Source organism: Ursus americanus, chromosome 3 (genome assembly GCF_024610735.1).
Source record: "Ursus americanus isolate L20-20 chromosome 3, mUrsAme1.1.p, whole genome shotgun sequence".
Classification (NCBI taxonomy): domain Eukaryota; kingdom Metazoa; phylum Chordata; class Mammalia; order Carnivora; family Ursidae; genus Ursus; species Ursus americanus.
The window spans coordinates 36,658,582-36,685,665 of NC_142129.1; the positions used below are offsets into that span (position 1 = coordinate 36,658,582).

At 41.8% G+C, this 27,084-nt stretch overlaps 1 protein-coding gene across 4 annotated transcripts in view; it reads left to right on the top strand.

Moving 5' to 3' along the window:
• DOCK4 (dedicator of cytokinesis 4) overlaps positions 1 to 27,084 on the top strand; it is a 409,713-nt gene that overhangs the window by 361,472 nt on the left and 21,157 nt on the right. For all 4 annotated transcript variants that reach the window (XM_045792824.2, XM_045792826.2, XM_045792825.2 and 1 more), the window contains 6 exons: positions 2,354 to 2,502; positions 4,206 to 4,292; positions 6,295 to 6,399; positions 11,533 to 11,674; positions 13,135 to 13,301; positions 16,081 to 16,167. In XM_045792824.2, the coding sequence (XP_045648780.1) occupies positions 2,354 to 2,502; positions 4,206 to 4,292; positions 6,295 to 6,399; positions 11,533 to 11,674; positions 13,135 to 13,301; positions 16,081 to 16,167 (737 nt within the window). The remainder of the gene's footprint in view (positions 1 to 2,353; positions 2,503 to 4,205; positions 4,293 to 6,294; positions 6,400 to 11,532; positions 11,675 to 13,134; positions 13,302 to 16,080; positions 16,168 to 27,084) is intronic.

The following is a 27,084-nucleotide window of genomic DNA, read 5'->3' on the forward strand; positions in this document are numbered from 1 at the left end:
TCTCATCCATTTCACTATGAAATGATTAATAGGGGAAGGGGTTCGCTTGGTCCTTCTCATCCATTTCACTATGAAATGATTAATCGCAAGGGTATTTTTTGAGTTCTCAGGTATTGGGGGAGACACAAAAGAAATTTGAGAGACAAAAGTGATCATTCCAGAGCTGTGTATTGAGAGAAAAAGGGGTTATTCAGCAGTGCAGGGCCAAATCTTGAAGGAGTGGTCTGTGAGGGGCTGCAGGTGTTTCTTAGCTTCTTGGCCTTTATTATAAGGATATGTGGGGAATTAAAGATCAGGAAGTCATCTCAGGAGGTCTCAGAAAACTGGAAAGCTATTCAGATACAGCACAGATCTGACCATCATTATTATTATCATTCTTGTCCCATCAAAAGCAGTCTTCCATGGCAGCCTCCGTGGTGGCCATTCAGCTCTGTTTCTGCACCCGCCACTTAACCAAGACCCTTTAGCCGATACTGTCCTCTGTCCGTTCCACATTCAGCTCCGACAAGACAGAATTTGGCTAGTGCCCATTAAAACAGAGGGTGCCTCCATTCCGTTTGGGCAGCTTTCTTGTACGGCTGCGTCCGGATCAGGACATTTTGTTTCATTCAGCAAAAGCCGAAGTTGGGGTCAAGGGGCTCCAGGCATGGAGGCTGGAGGCTTCTGAGGAGAAACAGTGGTGAGCTCCTTCCTGTATGTACTGTGTGGAGGGACAGTGGGAAGTGTGAGCAGAGGCTGGTAGGACCGGGTCATGGCCAGCCTTCTCTGTCCCTGTAGGAAGCCTACATTTATTGTTACTACTGTGAGTCACCGGCTGCTTTGAATCAGGGGAGCAGTGTGATCCTTTGCAGTTGGAAGATCACACTGGTGACAGTGTGCAAACCGAACCGAGGGAGTAAGAGACCGCTGGTGGGGTATGAACGCTTTTGCAGTTATTGAAGCCAGGAGACTAAGATCACCAAAGGTAATTAAGAGGAAAAACGGTCAGAGCCTGTGCCTCACGGGACGACCACAAGTTAAGAGGCAAGAGTGATAGGGACCCAGGCCTTTCTCACTGCAACTACATTTTACACCCTGAGATGTAAATCATCTCGCCAAATCATCATACTAGGACTTGGCCTGCTACTTGGAGCTCTATGTGTGGTTACGCTCAAGGCAAATCAACGAAGACCAAGAATGACCATTTACTGATGCTGCGTTAAAAGCGACTATTACATCCTTTTTTAAGATTTATGTATTTATTTTAGAGGGAGAGAGCACGAACGGGAAGGGCAAAGGGAGAGGGAGAGAGAAGCTCAAGCAGACTCTGCGCTGAGCACAGAGCCCCACTTGGGGCTCGAGCTCATGACCCTGAGATCATGACCCAAGTGAACTCAGCAGTCAGATACCCAACCGACTGCACCACCCAGCCCCCAACTATTACATACAGGGATGGTGATTAAATGGACTAATAACATAAGGGTTTGCCCATATTATTCCATTTAATAAACGAGTTGGCTATTACAATATTAAAGGAAAAAATAATTATCGTAGTCCCTCATCAGTGACAGTGAACTCTGGTTCCTGTTGCTCTGTTCGGCCAGATTTAAGATTCAGGAAGAGACCTGCAGAATGGCAAGTACTCTGTTAAATGCACTCCCTGTCACCGGCACTTAAGCCTACGGATTACCATTGCCATGTGTGTATACAGAATATCACCTCTTTACATGTTTTCCCCAGAAATCCCAACCGTACCAAACATGTGATGACTTCGGTAACCATTACTGAAGATTTGTGGGGCCAATTGAGGGTCATACTGTGCAACACACAACAGTCCTCTCTGTGGAGAGAGAAATTTTTTCAGCCTTTTATTATCAAGAAGAATTTAATTACCATTTTTTGTTTCCTAAGCACGTCCTTTGGAAGATGCCCATAGTCTCACCCCAAGGGATTTTCCAGTGAACTTCCCCAGCAATCAAAGGCATGTCTCCCTATTTCTTTGAACAAGCTCCAACAATATATCCTTAAACATTTTTATTACGCCAGCAGCAGACATTTTTGTTACACCTTGTTCCCTTGTAGAAACAAGGAAGAGGGATGAGAAGAGAAGGCAAGAAAGAGAAAAAGAGAAAGGGAGAATTGGGGGAGAGAATAAATATAAGGAGCCAAAAGATGACATACAAATCTCTGATAATTCCATCTTCCCGGGGGAGTCCTCACTCATTAACTGGCTCTTGCATATATTCTGAACATTTTTCTTCATTATCATGAAATTCAAAAAGTGTTTTCTCCAATTTGTCCCAAACCAGCCCCATTTGAGGGCAGGCTGTTCGGGGGTCCTGTCTTGATCCTTGCCTTCCCACTCAACTTTCAGAGGCTGCATATACTCTCCTGTTATACGATGAGCTGTTGGAATGGTCCGACCGGCCCCTCCGGGAGTTCCTGACCTACCCCATGCAGACAGAATGGCAGCGCAAGGAGCACCTGCACCTTGCTATCATCCAGAACTTTGACCGAGGCAAAGTAAGTAGCCCCACCCACCCGGGGCCTCTCTCAAGGCCATTGCGTTGGTGTCGTGTTTCCTTTCATTTACTGTTTTTTCATGCCCACCTCCTCAAGCCAGGCACCCTCAGATTTTAATGTGCATTAAAAACACCCAAGAGTTTGCTAACATTCCCAGGCCCACCTCTAGACATTCTGATTGGGTATGTCTGGCATGGGGCAGGGGATTTTGTGGCTTTAACAAGGACTTGAGATTCCAATGTGTACAAATTTGGGGCCATACTTTGGTCTGGAGGTTTTGACACCCAGGTATTTTATTCTCTGAAAAACCATTACCACCCCTCACCTACCTCTCCAAATGGGCATGTATTCTGCCCCATTCCCCTTTTTTGGTAAGGTAAAAAAAATGAAACTGACTTTGTTTAAAGAATGTTACGGCATCCCATCATATAGTTAAGAGGTGCCACAGGGTATCGAAAAACCTCACTGACCTGATGATGCCATTCAGCCCGTTACGTCACTCCACCCCGCCTCCCTCCTCAAGGGCTTGCAGTACCCTTTAGGAAGACTTAAGAATCTGACCACAGTTGTCTATTTGATTTAAATATTTGGATGCTTTGGTGATACGTGTCTTAGATTTAAATATATCTCCCAAAATGCCAAGGTTAAACAGGAGACTAAATACAAACAGTGGCTGTCATTCTTTTACAAAACATAATTGCGTAATTTGATGCAAGGAAATTGCCTCTTTCCTATCCTCCTTTATTATGTATCTAAATACCCTGACATATCATTTGTTGCATTAATAGCAAGGAAATGCCTTTGTGTCCTCCTCTGGGGAAGTTTCCATCTATAGGATAAGCTGTTATAAAATCTCCGTCTGCTTATCTTGGCCCTTCCGAGGAGGGTTTGCTAGATGGGGAGTTACAAAACTATGGCCCATGGGTCAAATGGCTAACCACCCACCATTTTTGTACCACCCACATTCTAAGAATTGCTTTCACATTTTTAAGTGTTTGAAAGATACTGCAAGACAAAGAATATCTGGCAGATGAAAATTACATGAAATTCACATGTCCCTAGATGATAGTTTTATTGCAACACAGACGAGCTTATCCATTGTGGCTGTTTTTGTGCTTTAATGGTGGACTTGGGTAGTTGTGACAAAGACTGTATCGCCTACAAAGCCTGAATTATTTACTGTCTGGCCTTGTGCAGGAAAAGTTTGCTGACACTTGGGCTAGACGAAAGAATTTTTGTATTTCTGCTGAGAGTAACCAGCTGGGTTAGATTCTCACAATTTACAAGTGCAATTGAGCCAAGCAAGGAATCCAGCGTGCCAGCTGTGGATAATTGGGCCTTAGGGGTCAGTGGTAATTCCCTCCTTAGCACCAAGGGCCCGTTTATTCATCTCCTCGGCCATTGTGGAACTGTAGTTATTTCAAGATGATGATTCTGAAATGACACCAGAAAATGTTTCCGCACCATATGTTAATGCCTGTTGTGGTGGATAATATTTTCTCACTTCCTAAAGATTTTTAATAATTTACATGTTAATTGCATGCTGTTACCAAGCTTAAAGTGGCAGTGGTACTATTAAAGGTAGATTATAAAGATTAAGAAGTAAGGCTTGATGCTGTGAAAGCAGTTCCACCCTGACCTCTGGGTGGAAATAAGTAAATGTTGTGGGATCGTTAGCATTTATATCCTTCGTTTGTCCACAGTGTTGGGAGAATGGCATCATCTTGTGCCGGAAGATTGCAGAGCAGTATGAGAGTTATTATGACTACAGAAACCTGAGCAAGATGAGGGTAAGGAACCTGGATGCATGCTAATCAGGCGATGGCATCCTGTTTTCATTAACTTTCTAGTATCGTTCTATAAAATTAACTTCGTGATCATCTCGACCTGTCTTGCAGAAGGCTTTTTTTTTTTTTTTTAAAGATTTTATTTATTTATTCGACAGAGACAGAGACAGCCAGCTAGAGAGGGAACACAAGCAGGGGGAGTGGGAGAGGAAGAAGCAGGCTCATAGCGGAGGAGCCTGATGTGGGGCTCGATCCCATAACGCCGGGATCACGCCCTGAGCCGAAGGCAGACGCTTAACCGCTGTGCCACCCAGGCGCCCTGCAGAAGGCTTTTTTAAGAGGAGTCTTTCCTCTGCAGCCTACTCAGCTATTTATACAGAGAAATAGCAAATGCTTCTGATTAGTACACAGAAGTGAGCCTTTGATCTCTTCTAAACATCCCGTCAGCAATGTACAATCTAATCCGTGATTAATTCTTTTAGTTTATTGAGGAGAAATCTCCACACTGTTTGAAGAGCTTCTCACTTGTAACCAGATCTCTACCACAACATACCATTCTTAGTCTCGTAATCTGCACAGCGAAACAGTAGACATGGCTAGCTGACCCATCTCCAACTATTCCAGGGCTAAATTCCGTAGGTGTCCTCTCTGTTTAGGGTCAGCAACGTCCAAGGTCTTAGTGCCCAAGAGCTCAAGGTGTTCCATATTCTGTGTTCCTGAACCAGACGTTTTGTCCCTTCTTTTCTTTTCAGGTTCAGACGGGTCCCTCTTGGACTCTGAGTCCTTACTCTTCAGAGCCACGAGCATTGTGTGTCCTCTTTTTATAACACTTAAGCTCTGCAGGGTTTCTAAAATAAGAAGAAGATTATGAGGTTGCCTTTTAATTCGAAGGTAGCAGTTTATGAGCTGATATTGTGAACCTTTAACAGCTCGTAAAATCCCATACCCCACAAGGACCTCGTTCAGCCTGCAGGAACTGGTCCTGTGCTGCCGGCGTAGTATTTTATGCCAGTAGTTCATCGATGTTTCTCCTAACGTGAAAACCAAAGAAAAAAAAAAAAAAAAACCCTTGTTTTAACTTCAGTCCATCATGTTGCCTCTGGCAGGCACTGCTGTTTTCTATAAGAACATTTGTGTGCTTCTCTTGGCATACACCCCCTGTAACAGAAGCGAGGTAACAGTGTTTACCCGGGAGAGCCCTTGGGTACCATAGTCACTCCAATTTTTATAAACCCAAAGCATTACACTTCATGCCAACTGCTCTTTGGGGTGCTGTTACTGGGGGCAGGGGGAGGGAGAGAAGTTTTCAAGTGCAATAATAGTCTTTCTCTATAAACCCTGAGGATGGTAGTACCATGAATGGAAGACCATAAGTTTTATGTGCTTCATAGTGCCAACATTGTCAGAGACACACTTAAGAGTTTTCAGCCCAGACAGCACTTTGCACAATGGGTCTCCTTGGGTTTGGTCTATCCCTGTCCAACCTGTGCAAGCTTGCACCTTCCAAATGTCCTGAATTACCATGACCAAGGAGAACCAAATCCACAGGTGAGTACATCTGGCACTAGAAGTCTCCAGAAAGATTTGGCTTCTAATAGTTCGTTCATTTTTTTAAAATTCATGTTCATTTTTATTTAATTGTGAGGAAAATATTTTCTTGATAGGCTTTGTGCATAGACATTGTTTTCTCTGGTGGGAACATGGAATAATGTTTGATCCTTTAAAAGCAGGGTCAGCAACCTGTAGCCTGTGGACCTGGCACAACTGAGTAGTTGTGACAGGGACCATATGGCCTACAAAGCCTAGACTTTTTATTCTCTGGCCATTTACAAAATAAGTTTTCTGATCCCTGCCTTAAAGCACAGAAAGGGAGTGAAACCTTCTTTTCTGCAAACTGAAAATTATAGTGAAGTGCCCCTTTATATAGAAGAAATATCCTCTTCTATAAATAGGGAGAGTTGAAGGGTGAGATAAAATTATTAGAACCTCTCCTTTGCTTTCCTAGATGATGGAAGCCTCTTTGTATGACAAAATTATGGACCAGCAACGTCTTGAACCAGAGTTCTTCAGAGTTGGCTTTTATGGGAAAAAATTTCCATTTTTCTTAAGAGTAAGTTAATGCACTATTTAATTTGCTGTTATACTTCCAAAATAGATATCCCAGTCAAGAAAATTAAGATGTTTAATGACATTTTGTCCTTTTAGAACAATAACTCATGAGATTTTCCTTTAACTTTTTAGTGTGCAGACACCGTACTAAATCTAGAATACCTTGTTTTCAATAATTTCCCAAGCTATCAAGCAACTACTTGATTTTTCTTCCTAAATTTCTAAATTCACTGTATCTAATGAGCAGTATTTGGTAATTATAGCTGCTCCCCTGTGTGACTGATGTTTACTGTTCTGTTCAGTCTGTGATTTCCATAGAGTTAGCACTAGAGAAAAATGGTAGGGCATTGCAGGCGACATAAAACACCCCAGTCTCACGTCACGTAGAAACTCCCTCCAGAGTCACATAAGGAGCCCAGTCAGTGGTTTTGTGAAAAGGTAAATGTCACCCAGCCAAGAGATCCCATTTATTGTTAGTATAAACTATTTCTGCCAAGGAAACTCTTCCAGACGTTCTAAGGTACCTAGTGGGTCATAAAATATTTGACTCTGTTCTTACCATTTTTTACATTATGCCAAGTCGTCTGTTACATGCTTAAAGATTTACCTTAACCCTTCAGTGTGTAACATCTTACTTACACTTACTTATAGGAAAACACTGGTTGGGAGAGGAAGTGTACCTCCCCAGGTAACTAAGGAGAAGTATCTGGAATAATTTAGAAATTGAGCAAATTCAATACAAACTTGAAATCTCAGCATACAAGTACTTTGGTATTTGTGTTGTCCTGCATTTGCTTTAACTGCCGGCACATATGAGTAAATACAGGATGGGGATACTTGAAGGAGGAGGGAGAGGAGAAAGATTGGATTTCATTATTTGTTTAATAATCATTAACTTAGCTCTCTTTTAGAATGAAAGTTTTATATGTATTTATTCATATATTTACATATAAAGTTTACATATATATGTTTATGTATGTGTGTGTGTGTGTGTGTGTGTGTGTATATATATGTATATATATACACACACACACACACACACATACACCTGCCTACATATACACACACACTAAATATAAACATAGAGTCCAAAATAGCCAAACACCATAGACAAAAATTCATTTTAGGATTACGTAGTGCACACACTCAAATGACAGTTTGAAATGACCATGTGTTCCGGTGCCATGGAGACGTTAGTAAAATCTCCTTGTTGGGTGAAGAGGGAGTCTCCGTGATGGTGTACATGGTCACAACGCTGACTCTGCAAATGGACCTGAGACAGAGGAAAGCTTGATTCTGGATCAAAAACAGAGACAGAAAAAAAAAAACAAAAACAAAAAAACGGAGGCAGGTTTAGAACACTTGCTGACTTTGAAAGACTAAGTTTTGAAAGTGGGCATTCTAGGCCCCGGCTATCATCAGCAATCCCCTGCCCGGTGTATATGGCCAGGATCCAGGGGGTGAGTAGAAGGGGGACAGTCTCAGCGCAGAGGGCCGGAGACCCCACAGGAGGGTCCAGACGTGACTCTCGTGCAGCAGACACCCTTCTTTTCTCAGCTAAAATCAAGCAAAGTAAAAGATTATTGTTTCTTCCACGTCATACTCAGGGCTCATCAGTCTGTTACATATAGTGGGTACAGTCTTTACAAATCATAATACTGCCTACAAAAGTATTTAAATTTCTTTTAAAGATCGGAAGAAGAGAAGTGAATTTTTTTGGTTGAAGAAATTCTTCTATATTAAATTGTATATTATACATTAGATTATTATGTATTTATTTGTCCTTATACCAAATCAGTCCCTCAGTATGATTTTTAGTACATTTTTATAGAGGAAGGGACCCACAAAAGTCGTATTGTAGCCCTGATCAAATTCTGAGTTCAGCTAGCAAGCGCACTGTAAAGTATCCTAGACGTTTATCTTGTATGAAACTGTGATAATTAAAAATGTAAAGTTTTTTAAAAATCAGAAGTAGTTTAGGAGCCACAATTTTAAAGGGAATTTAGCAAATTAGAAAACTAAATTGGCTAATAAAATAAATTTTGTTAGAAAGTCATTTAGAATAAATCAACCTATGTTATTAGTCTCTTCAAAACAGCTTTTCTAGATATAAATGGCATTTTCTTCAAAATGAAAGAGAAGGGTCACCCTCTGTTGGTTTCTAAAGGGCACCACACTCTTCAGAATCATGGGGCTGGACTTCTTTTTAGGAAATCAGATTCTAGTCTGTCCTTCAACTTAAAAACAAGCAAACATTAACATTAAAAATTTCCTTGTTGATCAATTTCAAGATTATTTTTCGAGCTGCAGTAAACTAATACATTTATATAAGTGTATGATCTAAGTAGTTTTTTTACCCTCATGAAAAATGGGTTCTTTATTGACAATCTCTTTATGCACAGCATATCTCGGAGTAGTGATTTGTCTGAGGAGAATGACCAAGGTCAAGGATGGGAGAGAGATTTACTTTTCACTGTATGCCCTGTACTGTTGGGGATTTTTTTTCTGTTTACCCTAGATACGTATTTCCTTTTCAAAAGAAAAAGACAATTTAAAAAATTAAGCATTAACAAATGCAACCCAGCAATTGCCCTCCTCGTTATATACTCAAGAGAATTGAAAACATATATCCACGCAAAGACCTGTACACAAATATTCATAGCAGCATTATTCACTATTGCCAAAAAGTAGAGGCAGCCCAAATACCCATCAGCTAATGAGTGGATAAACAGCATACGGTGTATCCATACAGTGGGGTATTTAGCAATAAGAAAGGAATGAAGTACTTACATATGCTACCAAGTGGACGAACCTTAAGCATGTCACGTTAAGTGAAAGGGGCCAGTCACAAAAGACTACATGTTGTATGATTTCTTTTAAATGAAATGTCCAGGATAGGCAAATCCATAGAAACAGAAAGTAGATTAGTGGTTTCAGGCTGGGGGGATGGTGGAGGAAACAGGGAGTGACTGCTGATGGGAATGAGTTTCTCTTCAAGGTAATGAAAATGTTCTCACATTCGACAGTGGTGATAGTTGCTCTGTGAATATACTAAAAACCTTCAAAAGGGTGGACTTTTTGGTATGTGAGCTCTATCTCAAAGCTGTGATGAAAAAAATGTATTGGTGGGGGAAATGCTTAATTCCTTTTTACTTCTTGGCAACTCTAGTATCAGACCCCAAATTCATTTTTATTTCAGAATGACTTCTTTTTTTTTTTTAAAGATTTTATTTATTTATTCGACAGAGATAGAGACAGCCAGCGAGAGAGGGAACACAAGCAGGGGGAGTGGGAGAGGAGGAAGCAGGCTCATAGCGGAGGAGCCTGATGTGGGGCTCGATCCCGTAATGCCGGGATCATGCCCTGAGCCGAAGGCAGACGCTTAACCGCTGTGCCACCCAGGCGCCCCTATTTCAGAATGACTTCTTAACACCATTGAATGATTATATGCTTAAGATAACCCCTGATTTTACAAACTGCTGTAATATATAAGCATGGCCTTAAAAAGGTTGCAGTTATTAGAGTACTCGGATATTTATTTGGGGACTTCTGTAATATGCAAGAATATGCAGTTTTATTTTATCAAGCAAATTTATTATCTTTTGAGTAGAATAAAAAATACATAGCATCAGGAGGTATGCCTTCTTTCATCTAGAAAGTTTTAAACATGGGATTGTTTGGGGGTCCTGATTTCTAGGTAGTCTGTCTTAGCCTATGTTACCAAAGGATTGTGGTTTATTTGGGCGTTTGTGAGGAATTGTGGCAGGTTTTTAGACCCCACTCCCTGCTGTTTCCTTGGCTTGCCTGCAGCTGCCTTTTCTCGGCTGCAACCCTCAGCCCCCTGACCCTGGCTCAGATTTCTTCCTTAGGCATTTTGTGCAATTGTAGGAACCTCATCAGGCTGAGATGCAGCTGAGAACCTTGGGCCTTAGCTAGCTCCCTCAGACCATGAACCACTCCCTTTTTCTCTTAAAGATCTTCAGGGCATGGCACCCTCAACCTTTTGTGGTCCCCGTAGCAACTAGGAGTTTTTTCTGGCTCCACCGGCCATGTTCAGCAGAGACAGAGCTCAGGCCTTGGTCCCACACCTGAGCATGAATACAGTACACGTGGACAAAGTACAGGAAGATCTCAATCCTCGGTTCCTAGTTCTAGAATGGGGCGGGATGTAGGAGTGACCACCTCTCAGGTTTAGTGGAAGTTAGATAGGTGCAGAGTGCCTGGTCAGTGACTGCTTTCAACAGTTGGAACTTCATAACCGTTAAACTGGTCGGGTTCCCTCTTACCTAACCTGAGCAGTAAGGTGCTTTAAAGAAACCTGCCCGCCTTTCTAGCCCTCTAGCCTACCTCAAGGATAACCTTCACCGTTTTTACCTGCACGAGAGACAGTCCCAGCCCACAGAATACTTATACATCTTATAAAACGAAACAAACGAACAACAACAACAAAAAAAAAAAACAGAAAAGAATTGTGTCCAACATTTGGCAAGTCCCTAAAAATCCTTAATCTCAGTTTGGGCCAGTAAGTAAGAGTCTTGGCTACAGGAAGCCGAGACGAATTGGTGATGGCAGAGAAGTTTCCTGTGCCAGCCCTGCTGAGAGCAGGAATGCAAAGCAAACAGGCTCAGTCTTCCTTTCTTCCATGCCAGGATCCAGCGTGGAGGCCAAGCTCTGTGGCCTTTGTAAAGAATGCAATAAAATGCATTTTTGGAGGTTGCATTTACTTTCTCTCCCTCCGTATTGAGAATTTATCCACTAAGCTCTGATACCCAGCTTATTAAAAAAAAATCTTAAACTCATGTGCTCATTAGCATTTAGAGGTAACGTGATTGCTTCGTCTTATATCTTGGTGCTCTGAGAATCCGATGCCTCTTTGCACCTCCATGCACACGAACCGGGAGGAGTGGCACGTGCTGGCGGCTCCAGCCAAAAGCAGTAGAGAGGGAAGCTCATGATCCTTGCTCATTTTTCATATCTGGGCAAATTTTTCAGACTGTTTTTGGGGGGTTTTTGTTACAGTGTATGGATGTGAGGCATACACTCACTTCCTGCCAGGGTCCTCTTTTTTGGCTTCTGTCTGTAATGAATGCACTCAATTACATGGCTCTCATTGCTTTGTTTATTTCGCCTCCAGAATAAGGAGTTTGTGTGTCGAGGGCACGACTACGAAAGGCTGGAGGCCTTCCAACAGAGAATGCTGAATGAGTTCCCCCACGCCATCGCCATGCAGCATGCCAACCAGCCCGACGAGACCATCTTCCAGGCGGAAGCTCAGTGTATCCACACCTGGGCGGGGGCGGGGATTGCATTTAGAGCCCCTGGCCGGGGGCTGCAGAGCCTTCTCCGGCAAGGTTGCTCAGCCTCGGGCCCCTCGGCTGTGTTCTTACTCCCCGTCTTTCTCACTCATCTCGATTTTAGCTTAGCTCCTTCTGAACAGAATTGTTCTCTTTATTATCACAATGCCAGTTGAAAGGAAATCCCTTAAGGATTCTGGTAACGAATTTTTTTCCCTTTCAATTAAAACTTTTCTATATCTCCACCCTGCTTTTAAAGCTCCTTTGAGTGATTTCCCTTAGCATAATTTTCCTCCAACATATCCTGTGGAAACTGCTTCAGTTGGAGGAAATAATAGCATTATATTTACTGGCACCTATCATTCACCCCCTTTTCCCTTGATATTTTTATTCTAGAAGGAAGTGCAGAGAAGGAGGTACTTTAGTATCTGGGGGACTCTTCGCCATGGCATTTTGGACAGCCTTTGATGATTGCTGTACAGTTGACACTTTCGTTATCTAAATACAAACAACTCAACCGAAATTACCCAGGCACTAGAGCCAAAGGGAATTCACCCCAGCACTCCTTTGTGAATGCTTCTGTCTCTTCCCAAACCTTAAGATCTTGAAGAAGACCAGAAAGTCCCATTGATAATCATGGATACCATTTCAAAGTAGAAAATAAAATGCAACAGAAGCAAGAAATTACATAAGGGAAAAGATTTTGCTATCCTTCTTTGAATGAAAAGAGAAGAAGGTAAATATACAAGTACATATGATACCCCTTTATTTTTTTTAATTTAAATTCAATTAGCCAACATACAGTACAACATATAGTTTTAGATGTAGTGTTCAGTGATTCATATGATACCCCTTTAATGTAATTTTTAAATGTCAACTACAACAACACTCTGCTTATCAGTCCAAGATTTGGGAGAGTGATAACCCAAGTGTGGGAAGGCTCGAGACACAGAGCATCACACAGGTAAATATAAATCACTGTCAGAACTGGTTACTGTCTTTGGTCATGGTTGCATGGGTATTTATACGTTATTTCACAAACATTAATTAAGAGGGGCCATGCATGGACTAAAGATAAGAGTGTCTCTTAAGGATTAGAATAATACAATTCTGAGTACCTAGGATCCAAGCCATTCCCACCCACACCCCACCAAGAAAAGAAAGAAGAAGAAAATATCAATGATAAATTCACAAGTTACAGATATTTTAAACAGATACTTTGTCAGAATCACCTACCTAAAACTAGTTCAAGGCCTGTCGTTTGAGAAATGGTTTGTTATGAACTGAGTTCTTGGCACCTTCCTGGCAGTTTTTCTAATGACTTCGACCCAATGGAAACACCAGATTGTTACCCATCCTCTGCTCTCTGCCACAGCTCAGCTCAAGCCAGATTTCCATGGCGTTTGCCAAGTCGGGTTTCCTCCTTGACTTTTTAATCCTAGATTTGCAGATCTATGCCGTGACTCCCATCCCGGAGAGCCAGGAGGTCCTGCAGAGAGAGGGTGTTCCAGACAACATCAAAAGTTTCTATAAAGTGAATCATATCTGGAAATTCCGCTACGACAGACCATTTCACAAAGGCACTAAAGATAAAGAAAATGAATTCAAGGTACTGTGCAGTTTTTATTACATACAGTTTCCTTGGAGCTCTTTGGAACAAGACCCTTGACAAGTATTTACACCAGAATAGAGTCAAGTGATAGAATCAAAAGGGACCAGAAATCATTGAGTCTTGTTGATCTCGAACTCAACGATGTATCACAGTGCTATGGGGTGCTTTTCTTTTCTTCTTTTTTTTTTTTAATAATAATTTTTTCTTATGTTATGGGGTGCTTTTCTAACCAAGCAGACTCCTTAGCTCCGGAAGCCTGACTCAGTAGGTCTGAGAGGAAGGCCTGGAACCAGCTTCTTTGTGACAATGCTGGTGGTCCTCAGACCAGTCTTCGAGATGTCACAGTTGTGCTCAGTCCTCTCATTCATTCAGGTTGCACCAACTGGGGGGACTGCAGGGCGTTTGTTCTCAGGTAGAATACTCTGCAGTCAGTAAAGAAGGCTTACCTGACAGGGGACACGAAGATTCTGAGACAGGGAACAGTTAGGCAGACTGCTGGTAGAGTGGAAGATTTCTGTGCGAGCTTCCGCTTTTTCTTGTTAGAATGGTGCGTCATTAGGACTTCTGAGAGGACCCGGAGTGAGAGCAAACCCTAGACCCCTTGCATGTGCTGACTTGTCCATTCTCCGTAGTTGGAAGAAGCCTTGCCGTCCGGAGCTCTTGGGCTGTCTCACAGCCCTACCGGGGATGGTGCCACAGATACATTAGCTCTTCCTTCCTTGAGAGCAGTGACAGAGTGAGAGCAGGTAGATCCCCGGTTAGTCAGGAATCCCCCCCCCCCCCGCCCTACAAAGAATGCAAAACAAACCTATTACTGTGGGTTAATTGGCTTAGCTTCTCCCATCACAGAGTCTCTACTTGAGCCGGGAAACGTTCTCCTAACGCTATGAGCAGTGATCCTCTGATGTTAACTGTCCTCGTCGCCTGTGCCTAAGTGTCAGGTCCCATTGCCCATGGCAGCAGCTCCAGGAATGAGGCACAGCCGGGCGATCAGAAAGGGAAGCTGGGGTCATTCTGCAGGGTCACGATGGGCCTCAACACAGAGCAGTCCTCTCTGCAAGGAGGTCTGATGGGTTACCTATCAAGGCAAAGAAACTATTGGAAGACAGTACTGGGATGTCCTTGAAAAGATCCATGATCATTTTCTAGTCCTTTTGGATACTTAACATTTTTCTTTGTGTCCCACAAAACCAGTTAACGATCATTAGTTTATGATATAGTTTTCATTGCAGTTGTTGGCACCGAATAAAAAGTCTGAGATCTGCTGTAGTCAGGCAGTTGACTTGCTCAAAGTGACATTCTAACTACCTGGAGACCCTACACTGTAACCCACACTTTCTAGTACCTTCTAGTACTTTGTGCTGCAGCACATTTCCTCATGGCCATCACTTGATGTATTTATCCATGGTATAGCGATCCCCCTAGAAAATAATGATAAATCTGGCTCCTTATTCTTGTGCTTCCAGCCCTGGGCATCTGGCACCGAACTGCCCCTCCAGAAGCCTCATCTGTGCTACAGCCCACTCACCCACCCTCCCTCTGGGGCTCCAGCGACACTGAACTTCTCTTCTCCATCTCCTGCCCTGCCCTTTCCCTTTCTCCAGCCTCGTGCTCGGGCCTCTGCGCGGGCTGCTTCCTGCTGCCTGCGGTGCTCCCCCCCTCCCTCCACCTCGCAAACTCCTACTCACTCTTCAGCATTCCGCTCACGTGTCACCTCCTCTGAGAAGTGCTGTCCTCCTCCCACAGGCTGCTGTGCCTGCCTGCTTCCTTCTGCTCTCCCCCAGCACCGCGAGTGTTCCTTTCTCTTTGCCCTGCGCCCTTCCCTGCCCACTCCCCTCCCTGTCCCTACCACGATGCTTCCAGCCGCTGGCACGGGGACTCTGCCGTATTTGTTTCAGTGTATCTTGGCTGATATGAACAAATCCTCCCATTTTCTGTTGTTCTGGAATAAGTGGCACTATTTCAAGGATTTCATGAAGTTTATTATCCTCTTGAGAATCTACTTTGTTTAAATAAGAAACGAGGCATAGACATAGAAACATGGTTGACAGGAGAGAAATCTGTCGTCCACAGCGGCTCTTATCAAGGTGGCTCTGGCTTCACGTGTCATGGGGGTGCCCTCCTGGTCAGGGGAAGCCTCAGCTCTTTAAATACAGATTCTCCTGGATGATGGCTGTTCCAATGGGCATGAGAAAATGTGGCATAGTGAGGAAGTCAGAAGTTCTAGTGGGCAGGACCTGCTGCTTCTACAGGGAACTAGAATATACCCCCCGGGCAGGTCACGTTGCCTCCTTGACCCTTAGCATCTTCTTCTTTAAAACAGAAAGACGGAGCTCCATGATTCTTCATGGACCTTCCCTCCATGAGGATGTTGTTATCCTAAGCCTGTGTTGACTAGCTGATACTCTTACCCCTTCCAGATAAAAATGGCAAGGCCTTAAGGAGTGAGGGGGGTTTAAATCAGAGTTGAAAGAACTAGCAAAGAAAATAACATGGTGGCCTGTCGCTCTGTTTTAAACTTGCTGTCCACAGCAGATCACGTATTCCACGCAGGAAAAAGTGTCTGACAACACAGAATGGGAATGATTAACATGGCATCAGGGTACCGTGAAGGCGTCACGAGTGTGAAGGGATTGCCCACATGCTAGAAGGGATACTACAGAAAAGCCTACAGAAATAAGCAAAGCTGACCAAATTGAATGGCTTAACGTTAGTCACAGCTTAGTAACTAGGAAGAAGGGACACTTGGGGACTTAATCTGTTTTGTATTCCGTAGAGTCTCTGGGTGGAGAGAACATCATTATACTTGGTGCAGAGTTTGCCTGGAATCTCCCGCTGGTTTGAAGTGGAAAAGCGTGAAGTGGTAAGCATCAGAGCTTATTGTCGAGTACTTTCTCATCACCATTGCTCACCGGGAGTCATGCCATGTATTAATTGCTTCTGCTGTTGACTCCACGTCCCCGGAAGCACACAGAGCAAGTTAGTGAATGTTTATGGTATTGACCCCTGTGACCAAGGCTTGGAAGGGAACGTGACTATTATCCTAGTCTGGCCAACAAGAGGCATTCCTCAAAAAGAAGTATGACTACAGCATGGAAACAACTCAGGCCTTTGAATAAAAGAGCTGGAATTTGAATTACTGTAGGCCCAGCGGGAAGAGGTTCTTTACCTTGTCTTATTTAAGCTTCATACCAAAACGATGAGGTATGTATCCCTATCCCTCGTTTTACAAGTTTTAACAAGAAGTTAAAGGCCTTTGCCAGAGGTCTGACGTCGAGACGTTGAAAAAGAATTAGACTCGAACCCAGATTTTCCTGCCTCGAAAGCTGGTTCCATCTATCTCTGAGCTCAGTTTCCTTGTAGGCAGCATGAGGCGAGCGCAGAGCCCCAGCTCACTGTCTGACGTGCCGTGGGTCCTGGGTCCGCGCGGTTCCTGGTGGCAGTAGAAGGGAGGCACGTGTGTTAGTCTCACTGCGCGGTCCTGGATGAACGCCAGCTGGAGACCAGTGGGTGTCATTCTAGAACCTGGAACCCACAGCACCCGAGAACCCTTCAGGTTGTAAACGGGCCTCAGCTCCAGGCCCCGGTTCTGGGTGCTGACGGCAGCGTATCAGGGTGAGGTCTGGCCTGCTGCCTGTGTCGCTCCTCAGGCTGGCAGCACTTTGATGGCCGCCCTGCAACCAAGCAGCATCCCTCTCCCTCCCTGGCTACATCCATCGGGACTGAAGCCCGCCCTTAGATTGTCTTAGTCCTCGAGCTGATCGAAAACGTGACAGTGGTGAAAATATCATTTAACCCCTTTCTTATTTAGGTAACAAGCCTACTCCTGCTCAAATGGTCTTCCAAGAATGGCCTGTCCTACCTGAAATCTCACTAAGCCTTGAAACCACTCAACTTATCATGTTCAATTAGCTAAGGATTTAGTGGCATTTCCCTTTCACAGTGCTAAAAAATTCACATGGCTTCCTAAAGAAACGGAACTGAATTCGTTAGACTGCCTCAGTGTAGTCCTGTTCTTGTAGGGTCTGAGTCAAGGGTCCCCAAAGCTGGTCGCTTACACGGTATACCCTGGTGTCTTCCATGGAAGAGGAGAGGCTGCTAACCAGTGTCAGAAAGTCTTATTATGCTTCATGCTGAATGGGCTCAACCCATGGAAATGCTCTTAGTCATCTAGCCTTGCATTAATGATTCAGAGAGCCTTTCAGCTACTTACTACCCAGAACGGTAAATTTTCTGAGGCCTCACCACTGGTCCTAACCTTTGAAATATTGCCCCCACCTCCCGCCACCCTGTTACACACACACACACACACACACACACACACACACACACACTACTCATAAAAAGTACCATGCTGATGATTGAAGAAGCATGACAAAATATAACCTTTCAAACATCAGCTGCCTACTTTATTAGAATATATAATCTTACATTCTTTCAAACAGAACAAATTAAATTGGGCTACTTTGTTCTCTGAACACAGCCCACTCATAACAACCTTATGTCTTTCTCTTGTTGCCACTGCCTGGAATGTCCCCACCTTCTATTAAAGTTGTTCGTTACTGCTTAATGCATGGCATATAAGGCCCTCGAGATCAGGGGCACATAGTAGGTACTAAATAAATGTATGCCAACCTGAATTGAAATTCCTATGTACAATGCCAAAATCTAAAAGATTCTGAAAACCAAAAGTTGTTTTCGTAAGTTCATCTCCAAACTCAATTGGTAATAAGCCTAACCTGATCTGATCTAAGACCATTTATGATCTTTATTTTGCTTAGTATGAATATTCATATGTTTTATTGCAGAAATATTAATGCATTTGGTTAAAGAGAATTTCCCGACCCTGTTTGAGGATTACATAATAGATTCCATTTGCTGTATGTTTCTAAAATGTGGAATTTTCTGAATTGTGAAACATCTGGCACCAAAGATTTTAGATGAGATTGTGGGCCTTTATTCTCTAAATCAGCCCCAAAATATATTATCCCATTCTTTCGAAGATAACAATGCCTTTGAACTACTGTTTTCTCAGTAATTGTTCTTATTGTCTTGAGAACAAACAAAAAATCTACTTTTTCCAGTTAGTAACTAAGCTCATTTAAACATTGTAAACAAGATAAAAAACTATAAAAGAAATGTATGATGACTTTTTAAACTCCAACTATAGATAATGAGGATATTTTCACATGTCACATAATATCCATCAGAAAAATGTGGCTCTACTTTCAGAATATATGCATACTTCAACCACTCTTCGCCAGCCCCCGCTAATAGCGCCATCTAGTGTCTGATTTCTGCAGTAGTGTCCTAAGTGGTCATGTGTTTCTACCCTAACCTCCTGCAGTCACTTCCGTGCACAGCACCCAGTATCCCTTTTAAATTTAAGTTGTATCATACAAAAGTAAAGAAAGTATATAATGAACCTGAATTACCCATCATTTTACTTAAAAACTACCAAAAAGGCCAAAACAGCACCATCCTGTTTTATACTGGATTATTTTAAAGTAAATCTCTTATCATTTCATCTATAAATAATTATGTATATTAGCTAAAAAACATACCACAATATCATATACATTATCCAATCTAAAAAATTAACAGTAATTCCTTGGCATAAAATATCAAGTCAGCGTTCACACTTCACCAAGGGTCTATTTATTTTATGAGTTTTGTTTTTTTGTCATTTGTTGTTTGAATTCAGATCCAAATAAGGGCCGTACATTGCAACAGGTTGAGAGATCTCCTAAAGTCTCTTTTGATCTACAGTTTCTCCTGAACTGCTTTTTTGCCTTGCAGTTTGCAGACTAAATCACTGGGATAATTTAACATGTTTCTTTGTCCCTATGTTTTTTGGTAAATTGGCAGTTAGATTTAGACGCTTGATACGATGTTGTTATTTTAAATGCTTTTTATTTTTATAAGTTTTTTGCAAAAGTACTTCATAGGTGGTGTTAGATGCTTCTGGCTGTCTCTTTCTTGTTGCTGTGTTGGCAGCCGCTGATGATGACGGCCCTAATCTATTGGGTATCACAGAATGGTGATATTTTGTCATTCCTTCTTTGTTTATTCATTGGAACACTTCTATAATGAGGAGTGTTCCCTCATCCACTGTGACTACCCTGACGTATAGCAAAGGAAGGATAACATCCGACAGAAGTGACCAGAGAAGTTTTTGTTTGATTGGTTTTGTTTTTAGTATCATTCGTAATTCATGGATTTAAGCATACTTGTGGTTTTTTAATCCATTGCAGTTATTATTCTTATTAATTCTTCAAGTTGTTCCATTTTGCCCATTGGGAGCCTCTTCAAATTGACTTCTGAGTCTTTCTGATAGTATCCCAATAGTTGTTACAGAGCTAACACAAAGGACTGGATTGTCAAATCAGGTGCGGGAATCCGCAGCAAGCTTTCCTAATAACTTTAAGGCAATCTAGAGCCTCCGGTGAAGCAGAGAGACGTCTGAGACCTCAAGCCTTGTCCTCCAGGTCTGTCTTTCCCACATCAATAATTTGGAATAGATGGAGTCTCTAAGTAAGAGTCACAGGATTCCTCATCCAGGGAGTACATTTAAATTACGAAATATTCCATTTTATACTGCAGAGTTATAAAACTTTTCTGGGATGTTCTGTAGGAAATCATGTCTCCTGGCTTCTGGGTGTTATTAGTATAAGCAGTTCTTTAGCTGAGGACAGATACCATCTCTTCCTCCTGGCAATTTGTCTTAGTCTGTTTACTTGAAGGTGCAGTTGACAAGGGAATAAGACCCAGTCACCTGCCTTCTTTTCTATTCCCCAAGGATACTTGTTCCTTCATTAAAGAGAGTGACTGGATCACAGGCCAGCTACTTTAATGTCTTCCTCCCGGCCACCTTCCTGGCTTACTGGGATGACTAGGTACTCCATGCTCACATACACCCCCTGCCCCAGACCTTCAACCATTTCTTCAATGACTCCTGCTTCTTTTTAGTGGTAAACAGTATTTAAAGATCACAGTCTGGGGGCTAGATGAAAGTAATTCCTCGATGAACATTTTTTACACAATATTCTTTACACACTTCTTTGACCATCTCCTTAGAATAATTTCCCTAAAAGGGAATTGATCTATCAAAGAGTTGGCCCACAATGCCGTCCTGTCTGGCGGGGATAACTGTTCTTGGGAATACCCATTTTTCCACAACCTCTCCAACACTGGGTGTTGTGTTCTTTTAATCTTTCCAAGTAACAGATAAAAAATGATCATACTAGGGTTGATTTTTTTCTTTTTGGCATTTGTTGAATGCTAGATAAGAAGGTATATTTTCGGGGCTCCTGGGTGCCTCAGTAGGTTAGGCATCTGCCTTTGGCTCAGGTCATGATCCCAGGGTCCTGAGATTGAGTCCTGCTTCAGGCTCCCTCCTCAGTGGGGAGTCTGCTTCTCCCTCTCTCTCTCCCTCTCTCTCTCTCTCCCCCCCCCACAAATAAATAAAATCTTTTTTTAAAGATACATTTTCATATATTTACCATTTCTATTTATTTTTTATTATGTTATGTTAGTCACCATACAGTACATCCTTAGTTTTTGATGTAGTGTTCCATGATTCATTGTTTGCATATAACATCCTGTGCTCCATGCAATACGTGCCCTCCTTAATACCTATCACCGGGCTTTTGTGAATGCACCGATTATATTCTTCGTCTGGTTTTCTTCAGTATTTGAGAAATATCAATAATTAGTCAGGAATATATGTGAAAATATTTCCCCAAGTTATTGTTTGTCTTTGGCCTGTGTCTATTGCATTTTGTTTACTTTTTAAAAAATTAACATGTGCTTTATTATTGCTTTCAGAGGTAGAGGTCAGTGATTCATCAGTCTTATATAACACCCAGTGCTCATTACATCATGTGCCCTCCTTCTGCCCTGCTCATCACCCAGTTACCCCGTCTCCCCACCCCACTCCCCTCCAGCAAGCCTGTTTTTTTCCTATGATTAAGAGTCTCTTATGGTTTGTCTCCCTCTCTGATTTCCTCTTATTTTTTCCTCTCTTCTCCTATGATCCTCTGTTTCGTTTCTTAAATTCCACGTATGAATGAGATCACATGATAATTGTCTTTCTCTGATTGACTTATTTCACTTAGCATAATATCCTGTAGTTCCATCTATATCATTGCTGTTGCAAATGGCAAGATTTCATTTTTCATGGCTGAGTAGTATTCCAATGTATATATACACTACATCTTCTTTATCCCTTCATCTGTCAGTGGACATCTGGGCTCTTTCCATGGTTCGGCTACTGTAGACATTGCTGCTATAATCATTGGGGTGCAGGTGCCCCTTTGGATCATTACATTTGTATCTTTGGGGTAAATACCTAGTACTGCAGTTGCTGGTTCGTAGGGTAGCTCTATTTTCAACTTCTTGAGGAACTTCCATGCTGTTTTCCAGAGTGGCTACACCAGCTTGCATTCCCCCCAAAAGTGTAAGAGGGTTCCCCTATCTCTACATCCTCAATATCTATGGTTTCCTGGCTTATTAATTTTAGCCATTCTGACCAGTGTGAGATGGTATCTTATTGTGGTTTCAATTTGTATTTTCCTGATGCCAAGAGATATTGAGCATTTTTCATGTGTCTGTTGACCATTTCTACGTCTCCTTTGGAGAAATGTCTGTTTATGTCTTCTACCCATTTCTTGACTGGATTATTTGTTCTTTGGGTGTTGAGTTTGATAAGCTCTTTATAGATTTTGGATACTAGCCCTTTAATATATCATTTGCACATATCTTCTCCCATTCTGTCAGTTGTCTTTTGGTTTTTTTGACTGTTTCCTTTGCTGTGCAAAAGCTTTTTATCTTGATGAAGTCCCTGTAGTTCATTTTTGCCTTTGTTTCCCTTTCTTTTGGGACATGTCTAGCAAGAAGTTGCTGTGGCCGAGGTCACAGAGGTTGCTGCCTATGTTTTCCTCTAGGACTTTGATGGATTCTTGTCTCACATCTAGGTCTTTCATCTATTTTGAGTCTATTTTTGTGTATAGTGTAAGAAAGTGGTCCAGTTTCATTCTTCTGCATGTGGCTTCCAATTTTCACAATGCTGTTGTTGAAGAGACTGTCTTTTTTCCATTGGATATTCTTTCCTGCTTTGTCAAAGATTAGTTGGCCATATATTTAAGGGTCCATTTTTGGGTTCTCTATTCTGTTCCATTGATCTGTGTGTCTGTTTTTATGCCAGTACCATACTGTCTTGATGATTACAGCTTTGTCATAGAGCTTGAAATCCAGAATTGTGATGCCACCAGCTTTGGTTTTCTTTTTCAACGTTCCTGTGGCTATTCAGGGTCTTTTCTGGTTCCAAACAAATTTTAGGATTATTCCAGCTCTGTGAAAAAAGTTGATGATATTTTGATAAGGGTTGCATTGAATATATAGATCATTCTAGGTAGCACAGACATTTTAACAATATCTGTTCTTCCGGTCCATGAGCACAGAACGCTTTCCCCATTTCTTTGTGTCTTCCTCGGTTTCTTTCATGAGTGTTCTATAGTTTTTGAGTAGAGATCCTTTACCTCATTGGTTAGGTTTATTCCTAAGTATCTTATGGGTTTTGGTGCAATTGTAAGTGGGATCGACTCCTTAATTTCTCCTTCTGTCTCAGTGTATGGAAATGCAGCTGATTTCTGAGCATTGATTTTATATCCTGCCACTTTACTGAATTCCTCTATGAGTTCTAGCACTTTGGGGGTGGAGTTTTTTGGGTTTTCCACATAGAGTATCAGGTCATCTGCAAAGAGTGAGAGTTTGACTTCTTCGTTGATTCAGATGCCTTTTATTTCTTTTTGTTGTCTGATTGCTGAGGCTAGGACTTCTAATACTGTTTTGAATAACTGGTTATAGTGGACATCCCTGCCATGTTCCTGACCTTAGGGGAAAAGCTTTCAGTTTTTCCCCATTGAGAATGATATTCACTGTGGGCTTTTCATAGATGGCTTTTATAATATTGAGGTATGTTCCCTCTATCCCTACACTGTGAAGAGTTTTAATCAAGAAAGGATGCTGTACTTTGTCAAATGCTTTTTCTGCATCTATTGAGAGGATTATATGGTTCTTATCCTTCCTTTTATTAACGTAGTGTATCACACTGATTGATTTGTGGATATTGAATCAGCCTTGCAGCCCAGGAACAAATCCCACTTGGTCATGGCAAATAATCCTATTAATGTACTGTTGGCTGGTATCTTGGTGAGAACTTTGTGTTCATGTTCATCAGGGACATTGGTCTGTAATTCTCCTTTTTGGTGGGGTCTTTTCCTGGTTTTGGAATCAAGGTGATACTGGCCTCATAAAAAGAGTTCGGAAGTTTTCCTTCCATTTCTATTTTTTGAAACAGATTCAGAAGAATCAGTATTAATTCTTCTTTGTATGGTCGGTAGAATTACCCCGGGGAGCCATCCAGCCATGGACTCTTGTTTGTTGGGAGATTTTTGATTACTGCTTCAGTTTCCTTGCTGGTTATGGGTCTGTTCAGGTTTTCTGTTTCTTCCTGTTTCAGTTTTGGTAGCTTGTAGTCTCTAGGAATGCATTCATTTCTTCCAAATTGCCTAATTTGTTGACACACAGTTGCTCATAATATGTTTTTAGAATTGTTTGTATTTCTTCGGTGTTGGTTGTGATCTCTGCTCTTTCGATCATGATTTTATTTATTTGGGTCCTTTCTCTTTTCTTTTTGATTAGTCCAGCCAGGGTTTTATGAGTCATATTAATTCTTTCAAAGAATCAGCTCCTAATTTTGTTGATCTGTTCTACCATTCTTTTGGTTTCTAATTCCTTGATTCTGTTCTAATCTTTATTATTTCTTTTCTCCTGCTGGGTTTAGGCTATATTTGCTGTTCTTTCTCCAGCTCCTTTAGGTGTAAGGTTAGGTTGTGTATTTGAGACCTTTCTTGTTTCTTGAGAAAGGTTGTATTGCTATATACTTCCCTCCTGGATGATCTTTGCTGCAGCCCAGAGGTTTCGAACAGTTGTGTTTTCATTTTCAATTTCCTGGTTGACCCATTCGTTCTTTGGTAGGGTGTTCTTTAGCCTCTGTGTATTTGAATTCTTTCCAAATTTCCTCTTGTGATTGAGTTCAAGTTTCAAAGCATTGTGGTCTGAAAATATGCAGCGAATGATCCCAGTCTTTTGGTACCGGTTGGGACCTGATTTGTGACCGCATATGTGATCTGTTCTGGAGAATGTTCCATATGCACTTGAGAAGAATGTGTATCCTGTTGCTTTAGGATGGAATGCTCTGACTATATCTGTGAAGTCCATCTGATCCAGTGTGTCATTCCAAGCTCTTGTTTCCTTGTTGATTTTCTGCTTAGATTATCTGTCCATTACAGTGAGTGAGGTGTTAAAGTCCCCTATTATTATTACTGTATTATTATCAGTGTTTCTTTAATTTTGTTATTAATTGGTTTATATAATTGGCTGCTCCCATGTTAGGGACATGAATATTTACACTTGTTAGATCTTGTTGGATATAGTGTCCTTCCTCATCTCTAATTACAGTCTTCAGTTTAAAATCTAATTTATCTGATATAAGGATTGCCACCTCAGCTTTCTTTTGATGTCCACTAGCATGATAAATGGTTTTCTAGCCCCTCACTTTCAATCTGGAGGTGTCTTTGAGTCTAAATGAGTCTCTTGCAGACAGCATATCGATGGGTCTTGCTTTTTTATCCAGTCTGATACCATGTGTCTTTTGGTTGGGGCATTTAGCCCATTTACATTCAGGGTAACTATTGAAAGATATGAATTTAGTGCCATTGTATTACCTGTAAAGTCTCTGTTTCTGTATATTGTCTCCGTAGCTTTCTGGTCTATGTTACTTTAGGGCTCTCTCCTCACTTAAAGGATCCTTTTTAATGTTTCTTGCAGGGCTGGTTTGGTGATCACAAATTCTTTTAGTTTCTATTTGTCCTGGAAGCTTTTTATCTCTCCTTCTATTTTGAATGACAGCCTAGCAGAATAAAGTATTCTTGGCTGCATATTTTTCTCATACAGCACCCTGAATATATCACGCCAGTCCTTTCTAGCCTGCCAGGTCTCTGTGGACAGGTCTGCTGCCAATGTTTCTACCCTTGTAGGTTACAGACCTCTTGTTCCAAGTTGCCTTCAGGATTTTTCTCTTTGTCTCTAAGATTTCCAAGTTTCACTATTATATGTTGGGGTGTTGACCTATTTTTATTGATTTTGAAGGGGTTTCTCTCTGCCTCCTTGACTTGAATGCCTGTTTCCTTCCCCAGATTAGGAAGTCCTCCACTATAATTTGCTCCAGTATACCTTCTGCCCCCCGCCATCTTCTGGGATCCCAGTTATCCTAATATTGTTTCACTTTATCATACCACTTATCTCTTGAATTCTGCCCTCATGATCCAGTAGTTGTTTACCTTTTTCTCAGCTTCTTTATTCTTCATTATTTTGTCTTCTGTATCACTGATTCTCTCTTCTGCCTCATTTATCCTAGTTGTTAGTGCCTGCCTCCATTTTTTATTGCCTCTCATTAATAGCCTTTTTGATTTTGACTTGGTTAGATTTTAGTTCTTTTATTTCTCTAGAAAGAGATTCTCTAGTGTCTTCTATGCTTTTTTCAAGTCCAGCTAGTATCTTTATAATCGTTATTCTGAACTCTAGTTCTGACATCTTACTTATATCCATACTGATTAAGTCCCTGGCAGTCAGTACTGCCTCTTGTTCTCTTTTTTTAGGGAAGTTTTTCCATCTTGTCATTCTGTCCAGAGAAGAATAAATGAACAAGAGAACAAAATACTAAAATGGCAACAATGACCCCAGAGAAACATAAACAAATCAGAAGAGAGCTAAAACCAAAAAAAATTAATAAAAATTTTTTTAAAAAAGAGAATATATTCAGACAAGTAAACAGAACAGAGCATATCCTGAGTGTATCTGGGTCTTTTAGAAGAAACTGCATCCCAAAATTGTAAAGAAAGAAAGATTTATATATGTACAAATTAAAATACATATATAATAAATATATATATAGTATATATAAAGTTTATATACAATAAAATATACAAAATAAAATTAAATACAATGAAAGGATAGATTGTAACTCTAAAGATGAAAATTTAAGATTTTTTAAAAAGAGTTGATAAAGTAAAAAATTGGTTGAAAAAAGAAAGAGAAAAAAAATTGTAAGACTGTATACTATTTTCCCCAAGCACTGGAGTTTTACAGTTGTCTGTGATGGGTAAACTTGGTCTTGGCCGGTTGTTCTTGCTGACCTTTTAGGGGAGGGGCCTGTAGCACTGGTTCTCAGGTGTCTTTTCACTGGGCAGAACTGTACCGTCCTTACCAGGGAGCCAGACTAAGTAAGGGCTCCAGATTGCTCTGTGTGGCTTTTGTTCCCTGAAGGCATTCTGCGCCACTTTAATGGATGAGAATGAAAATGGTGGCCTCCCAGTCTCCAGCGCCAGAGTCGAAAAGCTCAGCGCCCGGCTCCTCAGTGCGCCTTCAGGGAAAAGCAGTCAGTCACTCCTGTCTCCCTGGTCTCCATCCGCACTCCGTGCTCACCCAGCCTGTGACTGAGCATTTCTGGGTCAGGCATGCGACCCCTTTTCGAGTCTCCAAACCCTGCAGACTCCTGTGGCACATACCAGCGCCACTCCTCCCCGGGGAGGAAGGGGGGTCTCGCTGTGGTTCTGCCGCTTGCTGGGTGGGACCCTGCTCAGAGAGCAGTCACCCGACCGTGCTGCTGTTTGTGGTTTATGGCAACACCGAGCTCCGAGCACTCCTGGGCTCACTG